This window comes from Nilaparvata lugens, chromosome 10 (assembly GCF_014356525.2).
Source record: "Nilaparvata lugens isolate BPH chromosome 10, ASM1435652v1, whole genome shotgun sequence".
NCBI classification, from domain to species: domain Eukaryota; kingdom Metazoa; phylum Arthropoda; class Insecta; order Hemiptera; family Delphacidae; genus Nilaparvata; species Nilaparvata lugens.
Genome location: NC_052513.1, coordinates 36869863 through 36894893, shown reverse-complemented (window position 1 = coordinate 36894893; position 25031 = coordinate 36869863). Strand labels below are relative to the sequence as shown.

Genomic DNA, 25031 nt, shown 5'->3' with positions numbered 1-25031 from the left:
AACCTAGTTTTTGATAGCTCAAGCTGATAGGGTTGGTGTTTTAAATTTTTACAAAAGTTTTTATTCTAACTAAAGAATAGTTATTTGCAACAATATTTTTAATTAATAAACGTAAATCACAAAGATGTGCTTTCCAAATTTCTCATCGAAAACATCGTAGCGATTTCTCAGTTATTGTAAATCTTCCAAACAAATAATCTCATAAATTAGAGGTTAGACTGCAGGGTAGTGTTGATAATGCAGAACGTTATTGTTTTTAAAAAGTCTAACAAAACTCGGCACTTATAATGAGTGGACAAACTCTTAAATCACAAGTAGATGGTGAGTGTAGTAACATTTATCAATCTTTGATTGAAAAATCTAGCTCTAAATCTTGTAAAATGGATTGTTCGGTAGTAATTTACGATTGCTGTTTTTAGGAGCCAGGTCTGCTTGAAAATTTCATCAAGAACCTTTTTTATTTATCTTGAATATTTACATAAATAAATATAATATCTTACCTATAAAATGTTGTGTATTTCTTTATTGAACTTGACTTTTTGAGCTTTTTAAACACCGATTATTTTATATCAAAAAGGGGAGGTACCCCACGATCCCTTGACACAGTCTCTGTGGTTTTCCTAGTCAAAGACGAAGAATTAGTATTAAATAAGTGGGTAAGTCGGATCATTTTACTACTAGATTGTAAAAGGTATAAAAATTGTATAATTATTTATATTCTTCTCTTCTGTTTCTAGGGGATTTCGGGGTCCCCGAGGGCTCGACAGGAGGAGGGGAGGTGCTGCGTGCTTTATACGACTTCAAAGCAACAATTGAGCAGACGTTAGACTTTGCAAGGCATGATGTATTCATTCTGCACTCTTCTAGCAACAAGAAAAAGAACTGGTGGCATGTCATTAATGCCCAGGGGAAGGTTGGCTACATACCTTCCAACTATGTTGAAACTGTCCAGGTTAGTCAATAAAATAATTTATTTTCTATCTAAAACATTATGTACAGAAGTAACTTCGTTTCTTTTCAGTTATTCGGTGTGACAATTTAGGTTATAGTCTTTCAATTCATTATGAAAATTGAGAAAAATTATCATTTCTCTTAATGCTAATCATTTTGATCCAGAGAGGTTCAATTACATATACAGATACATAAAATTCAAGAAAATGCTAATAAATTTTAATCTCAATTATGATACACCACTATTGTAATTTTTTGGGGTGATCATATCAATCTTCATCTTAAACATGTTGGCCAACATAAATTTGTTAAATGTAGTTATAAACTTATAAGTATAACACTTCCGTAGTTACAATATCATCTCCATTGCCAAACAAAAAGTTGAAGTTCACAGGCTAGTGTGCTCAATAGTGAAGCTAGGTACTCGTTCTCAGGTTTCATTTAAGCTATTCGTCATCTCTCTATTGATTCATTCATTAAATAATCACAAATAGAAAAGTTTATACTGTATTATCATTTATCCCATCAGCATCACCTGGGCTTAAAATACTCATAGAATGTTGCCTTTGAAAATAAATAAATAGTAGAGAGTGATTTTTAGTCATATTACCTTATTTTAAGTGTGTGTTAAATTATTTCTAACAAAGGAGAATTGTGTTTTGTCGCACGTAGTTGGTAGTCCTACTCAATCTTTATGTACATTCGTCAGTGCGAGTAATATTACATCAGATGTACCGGTATCAGATTTCCAGGATTTTTTATCAGATTTCAGATTTTTTAGGTTAGAATTAGCATTTAGTGAAGTAGTAAAATTTTGTGAAGATGAATTTAAATGTGACGTTTTCCATCAACTTTATTCCTCGATTTGATTTGCATAATAGGTTAGCAGCGCATACCTGGCATCATTCATCTCGCGCTGCATGCAGTCGATAGAGCGCAGCCTTGGGGGCGGCGAGAGCGGGGGCGGCAAGCGGCACCAGCTGCTCAAGGAGTTGGCCGAGCGGAAGCGGCGGGCGGAAGGCGGACTGAGGTCTCCAATTCCGCCTAGGCCGCCTACAAGGTCTAGCTGTCCCACCTCCAGTTGTCCCGCATCGCCTTACGCTACCGGCAGTACTCCCACAAAGGTAGGCTTGGTTTTCCTCCGCCTGATTTCAAATCTACTATTCAATCTGTTATCATACTTTCAATTCAATTTTTAATTCAAAAAAATTTCATCGGTTCTTCAAAACAAAAAATATACAAACTATACTGTTATCAAACTGTTATCATACATGCTCTATTGTTAGTGACCAGCCTTAGAATGATGGATGCCACACATGTTCGACATATGACATGTGTGTGACACTACCACCTCCCCTCCCATCATCAGAAAAATCGGACATGAGTAGGATCGGAAAGCTGCATGATGTGTGGCCCTGTATGTTAACCCAGTGGTAAAAAATATGAGTTTCCTTGAAAGTGACGTTTGCACAGTATCAGTCTAAACTAAATTTCATTTTAAACTCATTGAATCCATATCAAGTCTCGTTTGCAATAATGTGGTCTAGCTGATTAAATTCAGTTTAAGGTTTGAATGTGCGAACGGCCCTAATTTAGCATACTCGATAACTTGAAAGATATCCATACTCAGCTACATAACTATTTTGGCAAAAATAACCTTTCCACACTTGTTGCACAGAAAATGTAAATGGTAGTACAGTGTGGTCCACGTTATAATGGCAGTGTTTGATTAGCAATTGTATTGCTATCTATGTCTATCATTCAACAAATCGGATAGCACCATCTCTTTCTCGCTTTGCTCTGCTGCCAGATCGTTTTTTAACAATGTAGAAGTATAATTAATTAATAAAATATTCAATCTTCATTATGAAAATCTTCATTATAAAATCATTGACAAATATAATTTCTTGCTTGATTATTTTAAACGAGAATGAACTGTTAATATTACATCAATAAACCGGTATCAATTACCCTCCATAGAAGGCATTGACAGGACAGAGGATCAGCAACGTTGTTCTCCTATCTTTCTGCACTGCCATTATAACGTGGACCTCACTATATTGATTGTATATAATAAAGCTATTGCAATAATTCCATCCTTGTTCAAAGTATGTATTTTTTCAATTTCATTTCAGACATTGAAGAAATCAGCCACCGTCGGCCAGTCTATCGGTTCGAGCGTGAAACCACCCGAGGAGTCTCTCTCGACCAATGAGAGTGCACCAGATTTGCCGGCAGCCAATGAGGAAGAGGCACCGACAGAGCTGGCCAATGAGGAAGCAGCAGCCGATCTGCCAGTAGCCAATCAGGATGCAGAACAGGAGGAGACAGCCAATCAGAGTGAAGCTACGGTAGAGCCGACTAATCAGGAGGATGTGGAGCCTCAGACTGCTTCAAACGGTGAAAAGGTCGATGAAGTATCGGCTGAGGATACTTATCTTCTCGTTCAGAAGGTTGGTTGATGGAATCTAGGAGCAATCCACCAATAAAAAGGTTTCTTGTTGAACATTTTTTCTTGGTGTCAAGATGATGACCTTATAATTTACAAAATGATAGGTCATCATCAGTTATCTCTTATCTCTTATCACTCCACCTCTTATCTGGTATTGCTTTCAGAAAAAATTGTTATTTACATTAGATAGTGGATCCAATGTTACTTATAGATAAACTATTATTGCACCTCATAATAAAGTGTGTTTAACCCTCAAAAGGTTTAACCTCAAAAGACCATAGATTCTACATGAAATTTTAAAGTGTGTCAAGTATGTGTGAACAGACAATGTCTTCAAACGCAAAAGATATTCACGCGAAAAGCTTCGAATGAAAAACAGCTGTTCATCAGAAGCTTCTAACATTAAATAAACAATAAATAAACCACTGGAAAATTGAAAATTATAGGCCCTCTTGCGCAAAAGTCAAATTAGTGTTAATGTTTTAATTGTGATTAAATGCCACGAGAACCAATCAGAGAAGGCGCTTTTCAAAAGAAGGCTTCTCTGATTGTTCCTCGTGGCATTTAATCACTATTAAGATTTAACAGGCTTTTGTGCAGCCGAGTCATAATGATGCAAAAATAATTTAACCTCGAATAGAACAGCGAAGGAAAACAACAAAAAAAATCTGGTGTGGCGCACTTACACAACTTTCCTTGCCGTTATGAAAATTGACCACCTGACGCTAGTGTTCCCGCACATCTCAAGTCTACTATTCAAAGATTTGAGCCAGCTGATGACAGGGCAATAACGCTGGAGACACACATGAGGTCTGCTATCTCTTCATAATGAATGATTTAATAGAATCAACAATAATTTGCAATTGAATAATCACATTTTCTCGAATTTAAAGCTTATTTTCAATTTTAGGTGAAAATGTTACTCAACATTAATTGTAGAGATTTTCATGCTCAATCTACTCCACTTGATTTTTTTGTTTCAATTGTATCTGAAGCCTGATAATTGGGAATCTATCTGCATTGATGGGGCGGAGCTCCTGAAATTTTTACAGATATGGGACTTGTGGCAGTTGATAGAGCTTATCGATGACTATTTTAGGTATGAATTTGATCAAAATCGTTGGAGCCGTTTCCGAGAAAATCACGAAAAACCCTGTTTTTGACAACATTTTCGCCATTTTAGCCGCCATCTTGAATTGCATTTGATCGAAATTGTTCGTGTCGGATCCTTATAGTGGAAGGACCTTAAGTTCCAAATTTCAAGTCATTCCGTTAATTGGGAGATGAGATATCGTGTACACAGACGCACATACACTCATACACACAGACGCACATACACTCATACACACACACACACACACAGACACACACACACACACACACACCACACACATACAGACCAATACCCAATAACCAGTTTTTGGACTCAGGGGACCTTGAAACGTATAGAAATTTAGAAATTGGGGTACCTTAATTTTTTTCGGAAAGCAATACTTTCCTTACCTATGGTAATAGGGCAAGGAAAGTCAAATCGAAGATACAAAAACCTTACCTCAATAAATTTGGCTCGAAGCCTTTCACTAATAACATAACATGTATGACATACACACATGTTCAACAAACTTGTCCTTTCGTTAGTGGTCAACCTACATTTTTTTAGAAATAAATAGAAACTGATTGATTTCCACCTAGTTTGCACCTGGAGTGATCCGTGGTCTAGTGGATAGAGTGCTTGCGTAGCAGCATAGAGATCCCGGGTTCAAACCCTCTCATTACCAAAAGTTTTTTAATCACTCCCGTGTTATCGGGTGGGCACGTTAAACTGTCGGTCCCGGCTGAAGTATGACAGTCGTAAAAGGCCCATTGACGGCTTTAATTATTATATATTCAGGCGGTGGGACCTTCCCGCAAGGGACTCCCCACCAACAAAAAGCCATACAAATTTACTTTTCGCACCTATTTTTTGTTGTCACTTTCAATTTCAATTTGTTGGCCCTAACTTCGCCCTCCTAGGTTTTAAAATAAATGCAACCAATCAATCAATCAATTAAGTTATAATTTTTTTCAGGTTCGTTTCCACACGGAGCTGAGCTACGAAATGTCTCGCGTAGCAGTGGGCGTGGTTGTCTCCAATCTACTGCAACTGCTTCCTCCGACCGCGACGCCACCCCTCGAGACCCTGTTGGGTCAACTGCGGGGTGGAGCCGAGTGCGAAGGGCCACCCGTCCAACTGCTCGACCAGAGCCACGACGCTGAACGACTGGCCGTTGTGTTAGGTGAGCACATTCACTTCCAACTGTCAGTAATTTTGTTGAATGGGATGCTATGTTGTCAAATCAAATATCTAAGCTCGAAGCTGTTATTATGATGTATGATCATACATTACCCAAGATAGAATATTAATATGTGCTAATAATTAAAGAATTTATATTGAATTTAGTTATCTGAAACATTAGGATATCTATCTCTATTATCATTCATATTTACATTGCTTTGCAAATATGCATTAATTTGTAGTTGTTTTGTATAAAAATATGAATATCGAAAACTCTAATATTAGAGTTACTAAGCATAAGGGTAGGCACACACCAGTTAGTCAAGACAAGACAAGACACGTTTAGTCACAATAATTCACATGGTTGCTTATGGAGCAACACACACCGATTAGTCATTGCAATTAGAAATGTCTTCATAAGCAACTATGTGAAGTATTGTGACTAAACATGTCTTGTCTTGTCTTGACTAACTGGTGTGTGCCTACCCTTATTCTTTGAATTTGAGCTATAAGATGAAAATAATATGATTCGAAACACAATTAAGGGTTGGTTTCCGAGCTCGGGATTTAGCTAAGTTCTAGACTTTGAACAGCTGGAGTCAGAATATTGGCTTTCCGAAACGGGGCGTAGTCGCAGTCAACGTTTAAATTAAATTTCGAAAAACTAGAAAATTGAACACAAAATAAAATAAAGAGAAAATTGTGTAAAGTTTGAAAAATTTAGGAATATTTAATTCCGTTAAGGAAAAACGTTTCCAATTATAGAAATGAGAAAATGGAGATTATCATGAAAACTACGACTACGCCCCGTTTCGGAAATCTAATATTCTGACTCCAGCTGTTTAAAGTCTATAACTTAGCTAAATTCCGAGCTCGGAAACCGGCCCTAGATGTGATCAGGGCCGTTTTCACTATTACCTATTGTCACACGACACCTAGAATGTACTCCGATTGGCTGAGAATTAGCCAATTGGAGGACGTTCTGCGTGTGGTGCCAATGAATGTCGGCCGAAAATCGGTAAGTGTGAAATTGATTAAATTCAAACTCAAATTGAGTTTTATTCACAAAATACATGTATAAATAATATAAAACACTTGTGAATTTTTCCTACATAGACAAGTCTGTGTGTGGGGAAATCGGTTATAAACTGAAACTGACGTGGTATTAACTTCAGTAGTAGAACCACTATAAAAATAATGTAAAATATTAGCATGTCAGTTGTATTGTTTCTATAATAACTTATTTATTCATTTATTTATTCAGGTGAGTTGGTAGCCTGTAAGGAGGATGCTCAACAGCGTAGCTGGGAATTGTACGAAGATGAGGACGCCATTATGGAATATCTGCAGGAGTTCACCAGTATTATTGTGAGTATTATATTCCTAGACCAGTAGTAGCTAGCACACTGATTCTCATTCTTACTGTGTCCTTCGATACCGAAGTAAAGGCAAATAGTTATTTGTGCAACTAGTGCGCAAAGTGACAGTTTGCTGCAACGAAAGAAACGTTTACGCCCGAGCCGTAGGCGAGGGCAGAATGGTTTGTTGAGTGCAGCAGAGGAACTTTGCGCACGTATTTCACATTAAGTTTTTCCTACAGTTACCATTGACTATGAAAATTGGGTAATTATGGGTAAAATTTCCTGAAATCCATCAAATGTTTTCCTGTGTAATTTTATTATTGATAAAAACCTTAATTATTGTCAAATTGAATAAAAATGTTGTCGTTGGTTATAATATATACTTAATAAGGTGCTCGTTGTGCTTCGTTGCACCTCTGCTCACTATAGCAGCCCAGTCACTGCTACCAACTTCATTTTGATTTTGCTGCACTGTTGCTCCATATAACCTACTAACTATTTTGCGTTGTCATGTTGAAAATCTGGAGTGCAGAAAAAACTTTTCCCGCACTAGAGCGGAAAAGTGATTCTTTGCGTTCTGTAATCAGTGCAGCAATGGCCACTTTTCAACGTAACTGTAGGAAAAAAATATTGCTTTTCAAGTATTTAGCAGCCTTTCTGGAGGTGTTCACCAATTAAATAGTTGGAAAATGTTCGATTTTAAACTCTTGTCACAATATTTAGTAGTAATTGATGAGATATTTTTTAATTCTAAATAATTAAATAAATAGGTAAATAAAATAATCTATATTATAATAAAGTAAAGAACTGGTTTATACATGTACGGTATAGGAAATACTCGTATGACGCATCATCATGTCTAAACTTCTGGACTGATTAACTTGAAATTTCGCATATATATTCTCAATTTACCGAGGCCTATTTCAAATTTAACAAGATCGCAGTAGGTTTAGTTTGTCAAGTTTTTAATTAGAGCCTTGCGGAAAACGGGTTACCTGCTAGTATAAGATAAAAATAATTCTTGTGCTGGCCACTAATCGTTACGTTTCTCATGAGCGATACGTCAGTGGCCTCGAAAATCTGTGGCCTCGACGTAGGTCTACAGACGAAAAACCACTAAACGAGTTTGAGGTTAAGTTTTGTGTTTACAACTCTTTGTTGTTTATTTCTTCGCTGCTATATTTGAGGTAATCTTTTTTGTATCATTATCATTCGTAATTTGCCAGTGGTTTAGTTGTTGTTATTGGTATGATGTTGTCATTTTCTAATTGTGAACTGTACAATGTTCAAGTCGTTTCGACTGATGAAAACATCGTAGCGTTAGTGTGCTCTTTCATGTCAGATGTACTCGAAGAATGCTCGAATGATGAATGTTCATAGCTCATGTGAAACGTAAGGTCATGATCACAGTGGATGCGTATATGTGCAAGTTCACTCGTGGCATGCATGACCAAGCGTGCAAATGAAAAAAAAAATCTGGAAAGTGCAATAGGAACACTCACACTGAACGCTTGCCCTTGCTGGTTGCGTTCAGTGTGAGCAGCTACATGCAAGTTACAACGTATTTCGATGGCTCTTTCCAGATGTGCACTTGCGCATACACGCATCCAATGTGTGCACCCTAATTTTAGTGACCAGCTTTACTGTAAAAACAGATACAGCGATATAGAGGCGTTTGACGTTAATCACAATATAAGTATTAGATGTTGGTATATTCAGCGGCGAATAAGGATTCTCAAAATAGTGTCAGGACACACCAAATGTTCAGCATTATGTATTATAAGTATTCAAAAATAGTAATAAATAGTATTAAAATATGGTATTAATATTGTTGTTTTTATTGTCAGAAAAACGCAGACCCGGCGATATCGCGACGCGTTTTGTCGCGCGACAAATGCTGGCAGCTGGAGACGCTGCTGGACTACTACCAGATGGAGGTGCGATGGAGCATACGTAGTCTGCTATTGGACGCGTTTCTGGCCGTGTGCGCCCTTCATCGCACCTTTGTGCACCTGTTTCTCAATTCGGTGCTGCCTGTCGAGTTGGCCAGGTATTAATTTAATTCATTCATTCATTTACTACCATTCTCACACACACATGGCTGTATAAGATACATGCTAAGAACTCCTAGTGTTTTCATTCACTTGAATTTCATAAATACATTATCTTCCATTCGCAAATAATGCTGAATAATTGAAAAATTGACTACTGTATTATATAATAGATAAAACATAGCATAAGAAGATATCCCATGGTCTCTGATACATCTTTGCTGAGATATAGTTATATTTCTCCATAATGAAACAATTCAATAAAAACACAAATATGTTGTCAAATTCTACACAGTTTTATTTGGTACACGACCATGATTTCGTCATCACACAGGTCACATTCATACAATAGTGTTTTCATAATGAAACATAATGTAGTATGTTTCTTTGTCCTTAAGTTGATTGTAAATTATGAATAAATGAATGAAAATTGTCTAATAATATCACGAATTTATTAATAGTAAATGATGAATAAATGAATGAATATTGTCTAATAATATCACAAATTTATTTATTGTAAATGATGAATAAATGAATGAATATTGTCTAATAATATCACGAATTTATTGAAACGTTATATTCACCTATTTCCAATTGGAATTTTCAAGGTTTGAATTTTCAAACTGAAGATGGCATTATTGGTGTTGAAACATGTATGTAACTATTCAATAAATTGGTGATATTATTAGAAAATATTCTAGTGATTTATTATATTCCATGGTATAAGTCGTTTATTTTCCAAATTTCAAGCTGATGTTTTGTTAACTCAATCCGATTACTGTTGACTACTGCCTATTATTACTGTTTTGTTGGTGAGGGTGGGAGTGTAAGAACGGCACAATATGAGAACGGCTACCAGCGTCACAGAGCTTCTCGAAAAAGAACTACTTGGACTATCGGCTGAGTTAACAGTTAAATTTGAAACATAAACGCCCTATACAATGGGATATCTTCTTATGCTATCTTTTCTCTGTGATTATACTGAGTACTTTCTACTCCCTACTGTATTTGAGAGTGATAGCCTCAACACAATTTATTCTAGAACAGATTTCAATTTTTATTACCAAACTACTTTCCTTTATTGTATAATTCATCTCTATTTATTGTATTTTGTAAATTGATTGATTGATTGTATTGACTTGCAGAGACATGCAGAGCAACGTGAAAGACGTCCCGAAACTGATCAACTCTGCCAAACTGCTGACTGTGATATTATCTATGGGCGAGCCCATGCCTATACCCCATCTAGGTGAGTTATGGGCCTACTACTTTAACAATAATGAACATCATCATCATTAGTATAGTTTGAATAAATCATAAATGCGAATAATGTTCATGTTGTAATGCATGAATGTGTAAATATATTAATTTCAGATGGAATTAAATAGAGAATGCATTTATTCAAATGCTAATTAATATATAACTATTATTTAACGAAAATCCTAAGTAAATGCTGTACATCACCCCGAAGACTTCTGCTACTGCAGCTGTTAACCCTGTTGTCAATGTCTGCAGTAGCAGAAGTCTTCGGGGTGATGTATAGCATTTATTAGGATTTTCGTTAAACAATAGTTATATATTAATTTCTCCTAAATTATTGAGTGAGACATGCATCACGAACATTTCAACTATAAATAGAAAAAAATTGTCATCAAACAATATTGGCATTACATAAAGTCAGAACTAGTACTATAGTCCAATATTTAAAACTTATACAGAACTAATATACAAACCATTATATACAGAACTAATATTTACAGTCGAGATGACTTGGGCATTCGTATCTCGTTTCTTTGTTTTACTCACTCATAAGTGTATTCTTTCAACTTACAGAGCAACTCGGCGAGGAATTCGTGGACTTTCTCCTGTCTCTGATCGAGGATCCGCCAGACCGCAACGAGCAGATATCCGAGGAGTTCTTTGTGGTGCTCGTCTCTTACAATCTGCAATTCCCGCCGCAGGCTCCCAACATTGTCGTCGAGGCATTCGCGCAACGAACCTATGCCACCAATTTCACCGAGAAACTCCTCTTCATGCTCAACAGAGAAGGTAAATTCACTTAGTATCTTCTTCTCCTTTGCCTCTCCCCAGTGCGCCTTTAAAGCGTCGGGGTAGCCTCAGTTAATTCCTCCATGATTCCCTATCCAACGCCATTCTCTTCATCTCTGGAACAGTCTTTCCTCTTCTCCGTCCTATCTCCTCAATCCGATCCTCATATGAATACCTTAATTCATTAATTGTCATATGAATACCTTGAATATGTCATATGAATTAATTGTCATATGAATTATTGTCATATGAATTGTCATTGTTATTTGTCATATGAATACCTTGGCGTCTCACTGCTCTCCTTCCTTGCACTCTCACATTAACATACTGTTTTGTTTTGCAATTATCCCCCATTTGCTGTACATGACCATACCAGCCCAACCGCCTCATTTCTATCCTTTCACTGACATCTCTCATGCCCATTTCTTCCCTTATTCTAGTATCCCTTCACACCACAAATTATAGTGGTACTCACATCACAAAAACACTAATAACAATATATTATGCATAATGTGTATTCTCATTTAAACTATGGGAGTATGTTTTGGGGGAACTCTGCAGATGCTTATAAAGCTTTATTATTCAGAAAACGATTTTAAGGATCATCTGTGGATTAAGAGCTAGAGATTCTTGTAGAGCACAATTTAAACAACTAGGGCTTCTAACTCTTCCAGCTATTTATATAAATCAATTATTAGTTGATGTAAAAGTGATTATAACAAGTTTCAATCATGTAATGACAACCACGAATACAACACTCGTAATAGAAACATAATTGCCTTCCCAATTCATCGCCACACAGCATTTGAGAGAACTCCCTCTAATTCTGGGATGAGATATTTCAATAAACTTCCAGCAGAAATAAGAAACATAGAGTCAGTGCAACTATTCAAAAAACCAGTTAGGAAAATATTAATTGAGAAAACTATTCACAGTGCTACTGAATTTTTATCGGTTTGAATAACGACAAATTTTTCTGATTAATTTTATTAATTTAGACTAATATACTAATATCTAATTCGTTAGTACACATTGATATATAGATTTAATTAGAGAGTGGATTTTTTGACTTTGTAAATAGATGATTCTTATCTACAATATTAGTTAAAGGATAGCTATAGGAATAATTTAATATTAGATTATACTGACATGACACCTGTCATTTGAGTGAAACTCGAATTTTGACGTTCTTGTGATAATTTTGAATAAAAAAAAAAAATCCGTGGGGCTCGTTATAAAGTCATAGGAAATGATGGAGCATTGAAAAGTTGCCAGTTTTTGTTTCCACCGCGTACTATACTAGTAGTTCTGTAAACAGTAGACTTCGCGCAGTTATAAACCACAGCCTTCTCTAATCCTGTTCATTAGAGTAAATTCTATCTTGTCCTGTCCTGTTGTGTCGGCGAGATATCGGTTTGTAAACGACTAATGGCTGTTCAGGTTGGTGTATCGACAAATGCTAATAATCATCTGTGTGAATAATTACTATCATCAAAAGCTTACCGAGTGGAAAGCAAAGACAAATCGGGAGAAGATACTATGCTACTTTGAGTTATCAATTGCCAATTGCGTGCCTCATTGCATGCAATTAATAATCCACTCGACATCTGATTTATGATCAGAAGTTGAAATATGAGAGGTATTGTCGAACATACAAACAAACCAACAAACGGACATTCGTTCACTCACCTATTCACCTATGTGTTATCATAGAGAAACAATAGCATAAGTAGATATCCCATGGTATAGGGCGTCTATGTCGCAATTTTTAATATTATCTCAAGCCGATAATCCATGTAGTTTTTTCTTGTGAAGCTGTGTGACACTGGTAGTCATATTGTGCCGTTCTTACACTCTCACCCCCCGCCAAAACATTAAAAATCGACAATAATCAACAGTAATCGGCTTGAGTTAACAGTAGAATAGAATAGAATAGAATTTTATTAGTCATTCAATATTTACAAAAAATACATCGACCTCGTCAAAATACATCTTTTTTAAATCACTATTATTCATTAGTCAGTCTTAAAAATACAAAAATAAAATTAACAAGTAATGTAAAGCATAGATCACAAGCTATTCATTTTATCATAAGAGAAATGGTGCCCAGTTTATAGAAAAGAAAGCATTTACTGTGTACAAACATTCATTAACTAATACATATTTAATTTTATTTTTAAATTGAGTGAATGCTAGTATCTTTAATTTGTCTGGTGTGGAGTTATATAATTTTATTGACATGAAGTGTCAGTTTCTCTGAGATTTAGAATGGCTATACTGCGGAATTTTAGTCTATGTCTATTTCGTGTATTTGAATTATGGTGTTGGTTTGTATCATATTTTTTGTACATAACATTACATATTAAAAACATACAGTGATGGCAATTTCAGCAATCCAAGTTCTATGAAATGTGGTCTACAATGAGCATTGAAAGGCAAATTACGTATGATTCTAATAGCCTTCTTCTGAAGGACAAAGATTGAATTGATTGAATAACAGTAAAAGTTGCGACATAAAAGTCCTATACCATGGGACATCTACTTACGCTATTGTTTCTCTGTGGTGTTATTCTATTCTATTATATGTATCGTTTTCATCTATCTACATCTTTCTACTGTTTTGTAATGTTTTGGCGAATAACTCGATCATAACCCATGTTTTCACAGATGACCCAGTGCGCGCAATCACACAGCAAATCAAGTACCGAATTCAGTGCTGAAATTGATAGTGGACATATTCGTGTCACGCAAAGCGGCCAACCTGTTCTACACCAATGACATCAACGTACTCATCGACATCATTGTCAGGCAGCTTACAGATCTGTCACCTGGCGATGAGGTAAGCAATCTGAAAGGAATTTTAGTATATAGAATGACTCAAAAGTCATTACTCATCATAAAGCGTTGTTAAGATTGGTGCATAGGTACTTGAATACCGAACAATAATTTGATGATAGGTAGTATAGGTAGCCTATAGGTATAGGTAGTATAGTACTTCAATTTTTATTTATTTTATTTATTTTTGAGAATACATTACATGAAAAAATACAACTCGAAGAGGTTTACAGCTAAACGCCAAAACAAACCTCATTTACACAAATAGTATGACACAAATGATTTAGAAATACGAGGGCTATTTTTTTCAACTTCCGATGTGGTATAAAAAAGAAACTAGTGAGAGTAATTGAATGAATTCATTATCAAAAGTTATTTACATTATTAGTTACTTCTCAACATAGTCACCATTCAGATTGAAGCATTTTTCATACCTGGGTACAAGCTTCTTAATACCTTGTTCATAGAAGTTAGCCGCCAGTGATTTGAGATGGTTTTTCACAGCATCTTGCAGCGCATCGTCTGTTCGGAAGCTTGCCCTCCTAGCATTTTCTTCAGTTCCGGGAAAAGGTGATAGTCGCTTGGTGCTAAGTCTGGGCTATACGCCGGATGGTCAAAAACGTCCCATTTAAACCCGTCGTCAAGAAGACGCTTCGTCACAGCAGCACTGTGAGGACGGGCGTTGTCACCCTTGGCCCCCTTCATCATGAATGTCAACTCGTCCATCTTTAAATTTCCTACACCAATCACGCACTGCACTGTCACTTTCACATATACTCGTTTCATTCTACGGTGAATTTCTGCTGCGAATAACCCTTCAGCTTGCAAAAAGCGAATTACACTTCGCAACTCACACTTGGCGGGAGATTCTATCATATTAGCCATGTTTATGTGTCGCTAGATGAACTGGTAATGACGACAGATGGCCGAAAACGAGTGAGGTTATAGTGTGAGATGTGCATAGTCAGCTGCCGTGCATTGTTGGCCAATGCCGCTCGCATTGCCATCTAGCAGCACGATCGGAAGTTGAAAAAAAATAGCCCTCGTAATATTATTAAGAACTTAAAATTAAAAAGCAAAACAAAACTAGATAAAGAAAACAGAAAATAGTTGCTTAGAGAAAAAACTGTTTTAGAAATAAGAACTTGATATTAAAAATTAAGATAAACTTGATTAAGAAGAAAGAAAAAAGTTGCTTAAAAGAAGATAAGATAGATAGAAAAAAGTTGATTGTAAATAAGAACTACATTTTAAAAAATTAAAAAAAGTTAATTAAGAAAACGAAAAATTGATAAAAAAAAGAACGGGGGAAAAATGAAAGGAAGAGTATATTGAAGGTCTGCAAAATAATGTGACAGTTAAAATTGAAGAGTTTGCATAAATTTAAAACAAAATTTGCGTAAATTATCACCAAATGGGTCAAGAATCGGTTTAAACTATTGTACAGGCGCAATGTTCGTTGAAGAAAACAATTTGTATGTTGCACTGTTCTACATCTTTCTATTGCAAATAACATGTTTAAACGTGGTCTGTTTCAATTCTGAACAATACATTGGTGCATAGGTACTTGAATACTGAAAAATACTATAGTGAACCGCACGAAAACAGTCCGATGGAAATTGGAACAGATTATTGCAACTTTGTCAAATTAAAGTTGATCAAAGTTTTCCATAGCTTATTCAAATGAGAACTAATCAATATTTTTATAATACAACTCGTGAATTGGCAATGTCTATGGGTGTAGGAGGATGAGGGGTACACAGCCGTTCCAATTTCCATCGGATTATTTTCGTGCGGTTGACTATTGTGTCTATTTGTTGATAGTTTGTTTAGGCGCACTTTTATAGTGTTTTTCTAAATAAATACGTATGCTTAGGCAATTTGCGTGCAATAGAACGGCACAAATGGTCTTCGTTTATTACAACTAAGTTTGAACTTACAACTTTTGACCAAGCTGGTACGCTGCCGTGAAGGCCATCGCTGGCAAACCACCCATCCACAATTTCACAATATCATTTATAATTTCTTCAGAATTACAACACTGGTTCTGTGAACAGTAGACCTCGCGCTCTGTAAGTTACATTGACCTGTTGTAATGTCTTCTAAAAAATGAATAAATAATGTATCAATGTCTAAAAAATATCCTAAATAACATAGAGCTTTGTGTCCTATCGTTACGTGTCGTCCCGGAATCTGTTATCAGGTCTGGCTGCCGTCGATACGCGAAACCTATCAACCCATCAGAGAACATTCTGTGTTTTCGTGACGGCGAAAAATCGATGTGTTGAAATTAACAAAATAAACTACCATAATGCTGATTTCCTATAAACTTCATTTCTCCTTTTTCATGATTTTAGAAATCATTTTTTTTCAATAATATTTGTTGCAATTTTAATCATCAGATACAAAAAGAAAAATGTTTTCTATCAATAAATCCAAACTTGGTCTTAGCTTATGGAAGATACATTTTCAAGAATGTTCGATGTTTTGAACGGGTAGTATTATAGTCCACTAGACAGCTGACTTATGATGAATAATATTCTACAGTCTGATTTTTACGGTAATATTGGCGTTCGTAGGAGACTCCTTTTCCTTTTGTATTATCCTTTAAATGCAAAATTTAAAAAAACCTTATGTATACGTCGATGCGAAATTCAAAAAGGAATATACCTGTCAAATTTCATGAAAATCTATTGCTGCGTTTCGCTGTAAATGCGCAACATATCAACATTTAAACATATAAACATTTAAAATAAAGAGAAATGCAAAACCGTCGACTTGAATATTAGACCTCACTTCGCTCGGTCAATAACTTTAAGAAGAGTACTACAGGCTTACGCCCAAAACGGTTCCAATTCCAATTTATACAACAGTCCAAATGTAGTCCAAATATGTCAGTCAACCAATGCGTGCTATCTCCTGTTTGGTCGCCTGCTCTGTTTTTTACTTTCCTTGCCCTATTACCATAGGTAAGGAAATTAGTATTGCTTTCCAAAAAAAATTAAGGTACCCCAATTTCAAGTTTTCTATACGTTTCAAGGTCCCCTGAGCCCAAAAACATGATTTTTGGGTATTGGTCTGTGTGTGTGTATGTGTGTGTGTGTGTGTGTATGTATGTGTGTGTGTGGTGTGTGTGTGTGTGTGTGTGTGTGTGTGTGTGTGTGTGTGTGTGTATTGTAAGGGTGGGAAAATGAAAAACAAGAAATGATCGTACTGGTTTTGATAATTAAAACAAAACAATAAATTATTTGTACAAAAAAATTAGAATTATAATTATAAATTATGAAATAACAATAAATAGATGAATATTCTAGGGCTACTCGCTTGGCTGCTAGTGAAGATTAAATTTGTTGTGGTTATGGAAAATTTAAAACAAATGACTCAGTAGTCACCTACCTTTATGATAATGGCCCCCAATTTGGCATCCACTGGTTAATCACGACGTTAATTATTATGAAAATAAATAAAAAAAACTGATCTAATGAAGTGGGTTCAGATCCCCTCTTATTCAATAATACAATTCTCTTTAAACTGCCCGAACTGTGACAGGAAAACTGTATTATAAAACAAGAACAAAATCTATCCCCTTCACCAGAACAGCCGGACTTTACTCTCAGTCCTAACGAACGAGCACACAACACCAACTAGTAAAAATTTTGGGTATTAATATAAACTCAGTCAATGCAAACATGAAGCCATTTCAAATACATATTTTTATCAGTCGCACAAGCCGATCACGTTTGTTATGAAAACAAAAGAGAAACTACAATAATTTTGATAACAAGTGAAATAAACAATCTTTCTGTCGATGACAAAACTGTTCAAAGGCAGAAACACCGTTCATTAAACTTTTCGTAAAATAAAACTCTAAAATCCTGATCAATATGAGATAAATATATGAATCATATATATGTCCCATATGACCAGGTGACACATCACCCATCCCGCTGAAAGACTCGTCCCTGAGTCTGTAGTCAAGAGGGGAACAAAAAAAAAATAAATAATGATTAAACAAAATAATATACTCGGGAAACAAACGTGTGCCTGATTGACTTGATAATGCTACTATACATGGTCACAACAAAAACTATAAAATGAAAAACCTCAAAACCCTTTGCTCTAAACAAATTTTTCACAGAACAAAGTTGAACGTACTCATCCTAAAAAATAAGATTCCCGAAAAAAAAAATCGAAAATTCACAAAATTGTTTTCCATGAACTGGAGATTTCTGAATTTTTCGATAATTCGCCTCTTGGCAGCCAGTAGAGCAAAAATTTAGTAGAAGTCAATCAATATCGAACGCTATCAAAATCGTCGTTTGAAAAACTTCCTTCACAACAGATTCGTTCGGTGAATTACATTGAATTTCCAGAATATGTTTCAAAATACTAAAACAAAACTTTATATGAAGAAAAAAAAAATCACAAAACCCCAAAAAGAAAATTTTTGAAAATTATTGAAAATACCTAACTCGAAAACTACTGCCCTAATCGAAAAATTTATTGGACATAAACGATTGAAATTATCACTACCTACAAGCTCAGTGAAAAAAATCATAAAATCCCAAAATTTAATTCACTGTCACATGACTATCATCCCAACGAAAAAAAACTCAATATCTAGATTACAGACGACATTATTATGGTATAAATGATTGAAATAAAACTTTTTCCACTCTTCCACACCTTGCTATGACTTTCGTTCATGAAAAAGTTTCATTCTCCTTACATGAATAATTTCTGGAACAATCTTTCCCCGCTTTTCTAATAACACTTCATAGTTTAAATCAGATAACTTCCTTGATACCACAAAAGGCCCATGAAAAGGATTATTGAATTTTTTACAAGTATCAGCCTGATACCTAGGATACGAAACTAGAACTTTATTTCCTTTATTGAAAGCTACTAATCTATGTCTTTTATCAAAACTATCTTTTTGTTTTTCCTGCACTTCTCTAATATCTCCGGTAATCTCTCACGGACCTTGCGCATCATCTCTAATAAGTGATTCTGTAGAGAAGTTACTTCTTCGCTCGTAATGACAAAAGAGAATTCAAAAAAATCGTTCTCAATATCGGACAATGATTATTTTCAATTTATCTGACATCGAATGATGTATGTCCCAAACAGTTCAGCGTTCTTCATTGAATGACAACTGCAAATCAGCTAAAAGGCCTCGTTCTACTAGCAATATTGTCTCATGTAATACTTTCGCTGAGTCCGCTGAGTCTGAGTTCGTTTTTCAAAACTCTCCAGAATTATTGTTTCAATAAATATTTCATCGCTATTAACGCTTAACTGGGACACGCCTTCCAAACTATTCAAAATTATGTCATCATATTTCTCTACCGAACTCTCATTAATAATAATTCCATCAGTTTCAATTTTATTATTCTTCATATCTTTCGGATAATTACAATAATTCAAATCTGACTCTGTATTTTCACTTCACTGTTCACACAAATCGCTGATTCACATTTTTTCTGTAATCGCTTCAATATACTATTTCCATGGCCTGGTTCTTGTTATCGATGATTATTGATTCATTCATCTTGTTACAAAATGTTTATTATCGTCAGTAATACTTTTCAGCTCCAAGTAGCATGAGTCAGTAATAGTTCGTTCAACACCATTATTTGCTGATCCACATTTCTGGCTATAATTAATTTTAATATCTACAAGATCAATCTCGTGTTTATGGGAGATTGAATATTTCTTATCATCAGTATTAGAATAGTTTCTTCTAACATATATCCCATTGTGCCTAACACCTTCCAAAGTAGAACCTGATTCAGTGACTATACAACCTCCTAATTCATTCCTTGACTTATCAATATTTGATGGACCGCCGTCTAAAACATTTTCATCAATATGCCTAGTACTAAACTCCTGTGTCCTATCAGTAAAATATGCTTTCTTACATCTAGCATTTTCCGAAAACTTTCTGCCGTCAAAAGAACACACTCTAATATCATAGCCTTCTTTTTCACAAATTCTATGCATCCTTTTATAAACCCGATAAGCATAATTAACGTTGTAAAAACAATTCCGCGTAAAATGATTATGTTTACCACAAACTTTACATTTCTTACGTCTTCTTTTTCTATTAGTCCTATTATTCACGAGACTAACATTCTGATGCATCTTGACTCCTCTAGATTCACAATCATTACGCATACCAGAGTTCACAAAATGTTCAAACGGCCTGTTATCAATCGTAAAAGAGAAATCCAAATCACTTTCCGATAAATCTGATAACTCTTCCTTAATCATTTCCCTATCTTTATCCTCTTTGTAAATTATATCTTCCTCATTCAAATCACAATCATTACAAATAAGAACTTCATCCAACCCATTTTCAATCTCGAAGTTACTAACATGACAATATACATCCACTTCATTTGAAACATAATAATTACAAGAATCAAAATCATCACAGATAATAGCATTTTCTAAACAATTCTCATTTTCAAACTCATTTCCGATTTCCAATAGTTCTTCAAATTCTGGTTCCATAATATCATTAATTACTTGCACCTGTCCAAATTTCCACTCATTCAAATACTGACATGATAATTCATATTTCTCAATATTTTTATACAATTCTACAATAGTACTATTGATAACATTATAATTCTTTCAAATATATTTGAAGACAAACCTCTTAAAATTATCCTGATAATCCGAGATTCATGCATATTCGAATCTACTTTTCTACATAGGGATAAGACTCGTGCTACAAAATCTCTACCATCTCTTCAAATTCCATACTACAAGTATCTAATTCCTTTTCTAGTTTCCACAATTGAGAGGAGATCGATAGAAATTAACCAATTTTTCTTTCACTGGCATATATTCAAATTTGTTCTGTTGAGTCAAATCATTCTCAATAACGTCAAAATATTTCTCAGCACTTCCTTTCAAACAAAACCGCAAGTATAATAAATTATCTTTTTCATCCCAACCGTTCGCTAAGGCAACCTTTTCAAAATAGTTGAAAAAATCATCAATGTCAAATTCTTCATCTTTTCCATCAAAAATTTCGGTAATAGTAACGGTCTAAGTTTTCCATTGTTAATCTGTTCCAATCCAATTCTATTCAATAATAAATAATAAATTTCCAATTAATCTGGTTTCAATAATCATAAATTCTCCATATCTCAAATATCGATATCTCTTCAATAATAATAAATTTATCCTATTCAATCATATCTTAATAATAATTAATTTCTCATCTCATCATAAATATCTAATTCTTTCTAATAAGAATTGATAATAAATCTTGCAATCGTACAAAATCTTCAATTGTCATAGTTTTTGCAATTCAAAATCTCAAAATCAATAATAATCGTAAATCTTCCATATCGTGAATCTCAAAATTAATCTGTTCAATTATAATCATCATTCTCCATCCGTTAAAATCCATTATTAGTAATCAATTATTGTTCCACAAATTCAATAAATCCTCGAAATTCATCCTACTAACTGTTTCTAGAGCCCCGTAAGGTTTAAACTCAACTACTTCACCCATAATTTCACTGAAATAAAAACATATAATTATTTAATAATGAAAAATGCAACCACAAAAATTGAATCTTCAATGAGGTAACCGGAAAAGTCCAAATTTTAAAAGCTGGATTAAAAACCCTTGAGCCTCCACCAATTATGTAAGTGTGGGGGGGAAAGATCTCCACCAATTATGTAAGGGTGGGAAAATGAAAAACAAGAAATGATCGTACTGGTTTTGATAATTAAAACAAAACAATAAATTATTTGTACAAAAAAATTAGAATTATAATTATAAATTATGAAATAACAATAAATAGATGAATATTTCTAGGGCTACTCGCTTGGCTGCTAGTGAAGATTAAATTTGTTGTGGTTATGGAAAATTTAAAACAATGACTCAGTAGTCACCTACCTTTATGATAATGGCCCCCAATTTGGCATCCACTGGTTAATCACGACGTTAATTATTAATGAAAAATAAATAAAAAAAACTGATCTAATGAAGTGGGTTCAGATCCCTCTTATTCAATAATACAATTCTCTTTAAACTGCCCGAACTGTGACAGAAAACTGTATATAAAACAAGAACAAAATCTATCCCCTTCACCAGAACAGCCGGACTTTACTCTCAGTCCTAACGAACGAGCACACAACACCAACTAGTAAAAATTTTGGGTATTAATATATAACTCAGTCAATGCCAAACATGAAGCCATTTCAAATACATATTTTTATCAGTCGCACAAGCCGATCACGTTTGTTATGAAAAACAAAAGAGAAACTACAATAATTTTGATAACAAGTGAAATAAACAATCTTTCTGTCGATGACAAAACTGTTCAAAGGCAGAAACACCGTTCATTAAACTTTTCGTAAAATAAAACTCTAAAATCCTGATCAATATGAGATAAATATATGAATCATATATATGTCCCATATGACCAGGTGACAGTATGTGTGTATGTCTGTGAACACGATAACTCCATTCCTAATTAACCGATTGACTTGAAATTTTAAACTTAAGGTCCTTATACCATGGGGACCCGACAATAAGAATTCAATAAAATTCATTCAAGATGGCGGAAAAAATGGCGGATAATTACTAAAAAACCATGTTTTTCACGTTTTTCTCGAAAATGGCTCTAACGATTTTCTTCAAATTTATACCATGAATAGCTATTTATAAGCCCTATCAACTGACATGAGTCTCATTTCTGGAAAAATTCCAGGAGCTCCGTAATATTATTGAGAAAAATGACGGATAATCACTAAAAAACCATGTTTTTCACGGTTTTCTCGAAAACGGCTCTAACGATTTTCTCCAAATTTATACCATGGATAGCTATTTATAAGCCCTATCAACTGACATGAGTCTCATTTCTGGAAAAATTCCAGGAGCTCCGTAATATTATTGAGAAAAATGGCGGATAATCACTAAAAAACCATGTTTTTCACGGTTTTCTCGAAAACGGCTCCAATGATTTTCTTAAATTTATACCATGGATAGCTATTTACAAGCCCTATCAACTGACATGAGCCTCATTTTTAGGAAAATTGCAGGAGCTGCGTAATATTCTCGAGAAAAATGGCAAATAATTACTGAAAACCCATGTTTTTCACGATTTTCTCAAAATTTACTCGACTGATTTATTTAAAATTCATACTCTGTATAGTTATTTATCAGCTCCATCAACTGGCATGAGTCTCCTTTCTGGGAAACTAATGGGGGGGTTCACCCCATCCTTCAGAAATGGACTTTGTAACCTCCTTCTCGTGCATGTGGTAGGTAGGTAGGTAGAGCAGTCTATAAAAATAACACATAGTCGAGATATTTCATCTGTAGAACAGCTGTTTTGACGATTTTTAAAAAATCATCGGATTTCACAATTTACACAAAGGAAAAAGTACTCTGAAAACTATTATATACACACATATACAGTAGTCTGATCGTAGTTTCAAATAATTATGTTGCCGCCAATCGTCATTATGTTATTTCTCTAAATTATTGTCGTTTAAGAATGAGGCTCCCAGTTTAATGAGCAAGGAAAGTTGTGTGAGTGTACCACACCAGATTTTTTTGACGTGACAACGTCTTATAAATTGGTTTGCCGGGTGACACTTCAAGAAACTGCGTTACGCTCCGCGTTATGCGCTCACAATGAGAGTGAGTGAGAGCGTTCGTTTCGGTTCACGGTCGTCTGGAAAGAGCACGAATAGGAGCAGTGGCGAGCAACGCAGCAGCAACCTGAAGGCATTCACCTGGAGAGAGAGTGAAACGGAGCAGTCAACCTGCGCAGGCGCCGCGAGCAAACTCCTGCAACTGCGCCACTACTTCCCAGGTAAAATTGAATCGAGCACAGTTAGCCCGCCTAAGAGCGAGAGAGACAGAGTGATTTTGTTGAGGATGTGTGAAGGTAAAAATAAAATTTTGTTAATATGAATTCAGTGCGAGATTCTTTGTATAAATTAATGTTTGAAATATAATTCTTTGTATAAATAAATGTTTTAAATTGTTACTATTATTTCATCCTCCTTCCTACTATACGAATGAATATTCACATTAAAATTATTTCACCACTCAAAGTCGTTGTCACGTAAAACTTCGCCCGTATACCGACTTTACAGGCAACCATGCAATTTTTCTGTGTAATTGAGTTGCTATATGCATAATTGTTATTAATTATTATTTCGTTACTCTATTCATTGTTCTTTATCGTTTTTAATGTGTTCATTTTAGTTAATAATATTCAATTTCTATCATGGATATGTCGCTGGCTACCGCTGGCCTTGATAAGGTACTGATCACATTGTAGTGTGGACCGACCAACGCAGCCAAGCTTACTATAGTGAAGTCCAGTTATAATGGCAGTGTTTAATTAGCAATGGTATTGCTATCCTTGTCTTTCATTCAACAAAGCTGATAGCACTATCTCTTTCTCGCTTTGCTCTGTTGCCAGATGTCTTTTAACAATGTACAATAATTAACAAAATATTAATGTTAATAATTATGAAAATTCATTATGAAATAATTGAAAAATATAATTTCTTGATTAATAAAATATAATTGATTATTTTAAACGAGAATGAGCAGTTAATATTACATCAATAAACCTGTATCAGCTACCGTCTATAGAAGGCATTGACAAGACAGAGGATCAGCAACCGTCTATAGAAGGCATCGACAAGACAGAGGATCGGCAACGTTGAGATTCTATCTTTCTTCACTGCCATTATAACGTGGACCTCACTATAGGCTAGGCCAGCTTGCCGGTCAACATGTGGACTAGGTATTGAATTCACTGTGACTTTTGACATATTCAGAACAGTTTCAGTAATAATTGTGTTTGTAAATTGCAGAAACGTCGCAATACCTGCAGCTGTGCCGACTGGTCCTGCGCAACACGGACTACGCCGAGAGTCAGCACAGATGCGACGACCTGCACAAGTGTTTCATCCACATTTTCTGCGAGGAGGCTGAGGCCAGCCGACCTGATCAGGCGCTCGTGCGAGATATTTCCAACGAGTTCCCGCACTACTTCAAGACCTGA

The 25031-nt window shown here is 35.1% G+C and overlaps 1 protein-coding gene across 1 annotated transcript; it reads left to right on the top strand.

The window, feature by feature from the left end:
* On the top strand, positions 1-25031 carry LOC111052144 (NCK-interacting protein with SH3 domain). Its single transcript, XM_039436792.1, is given in 12 exon segments — positions 1-321; positions 738-952; positions 1833-2075; positions 3087-3404; positions 5472-5679; positions 6943-7046; positions 8887-9089; positions 10236-10339; positions 10924-11139; positions 13807-13818; positions 13821-13982; positions 24841-25031. Coding segments are annotated over 12 exon segments (2010 nt in total). The 5' UTR covers positions 1-287.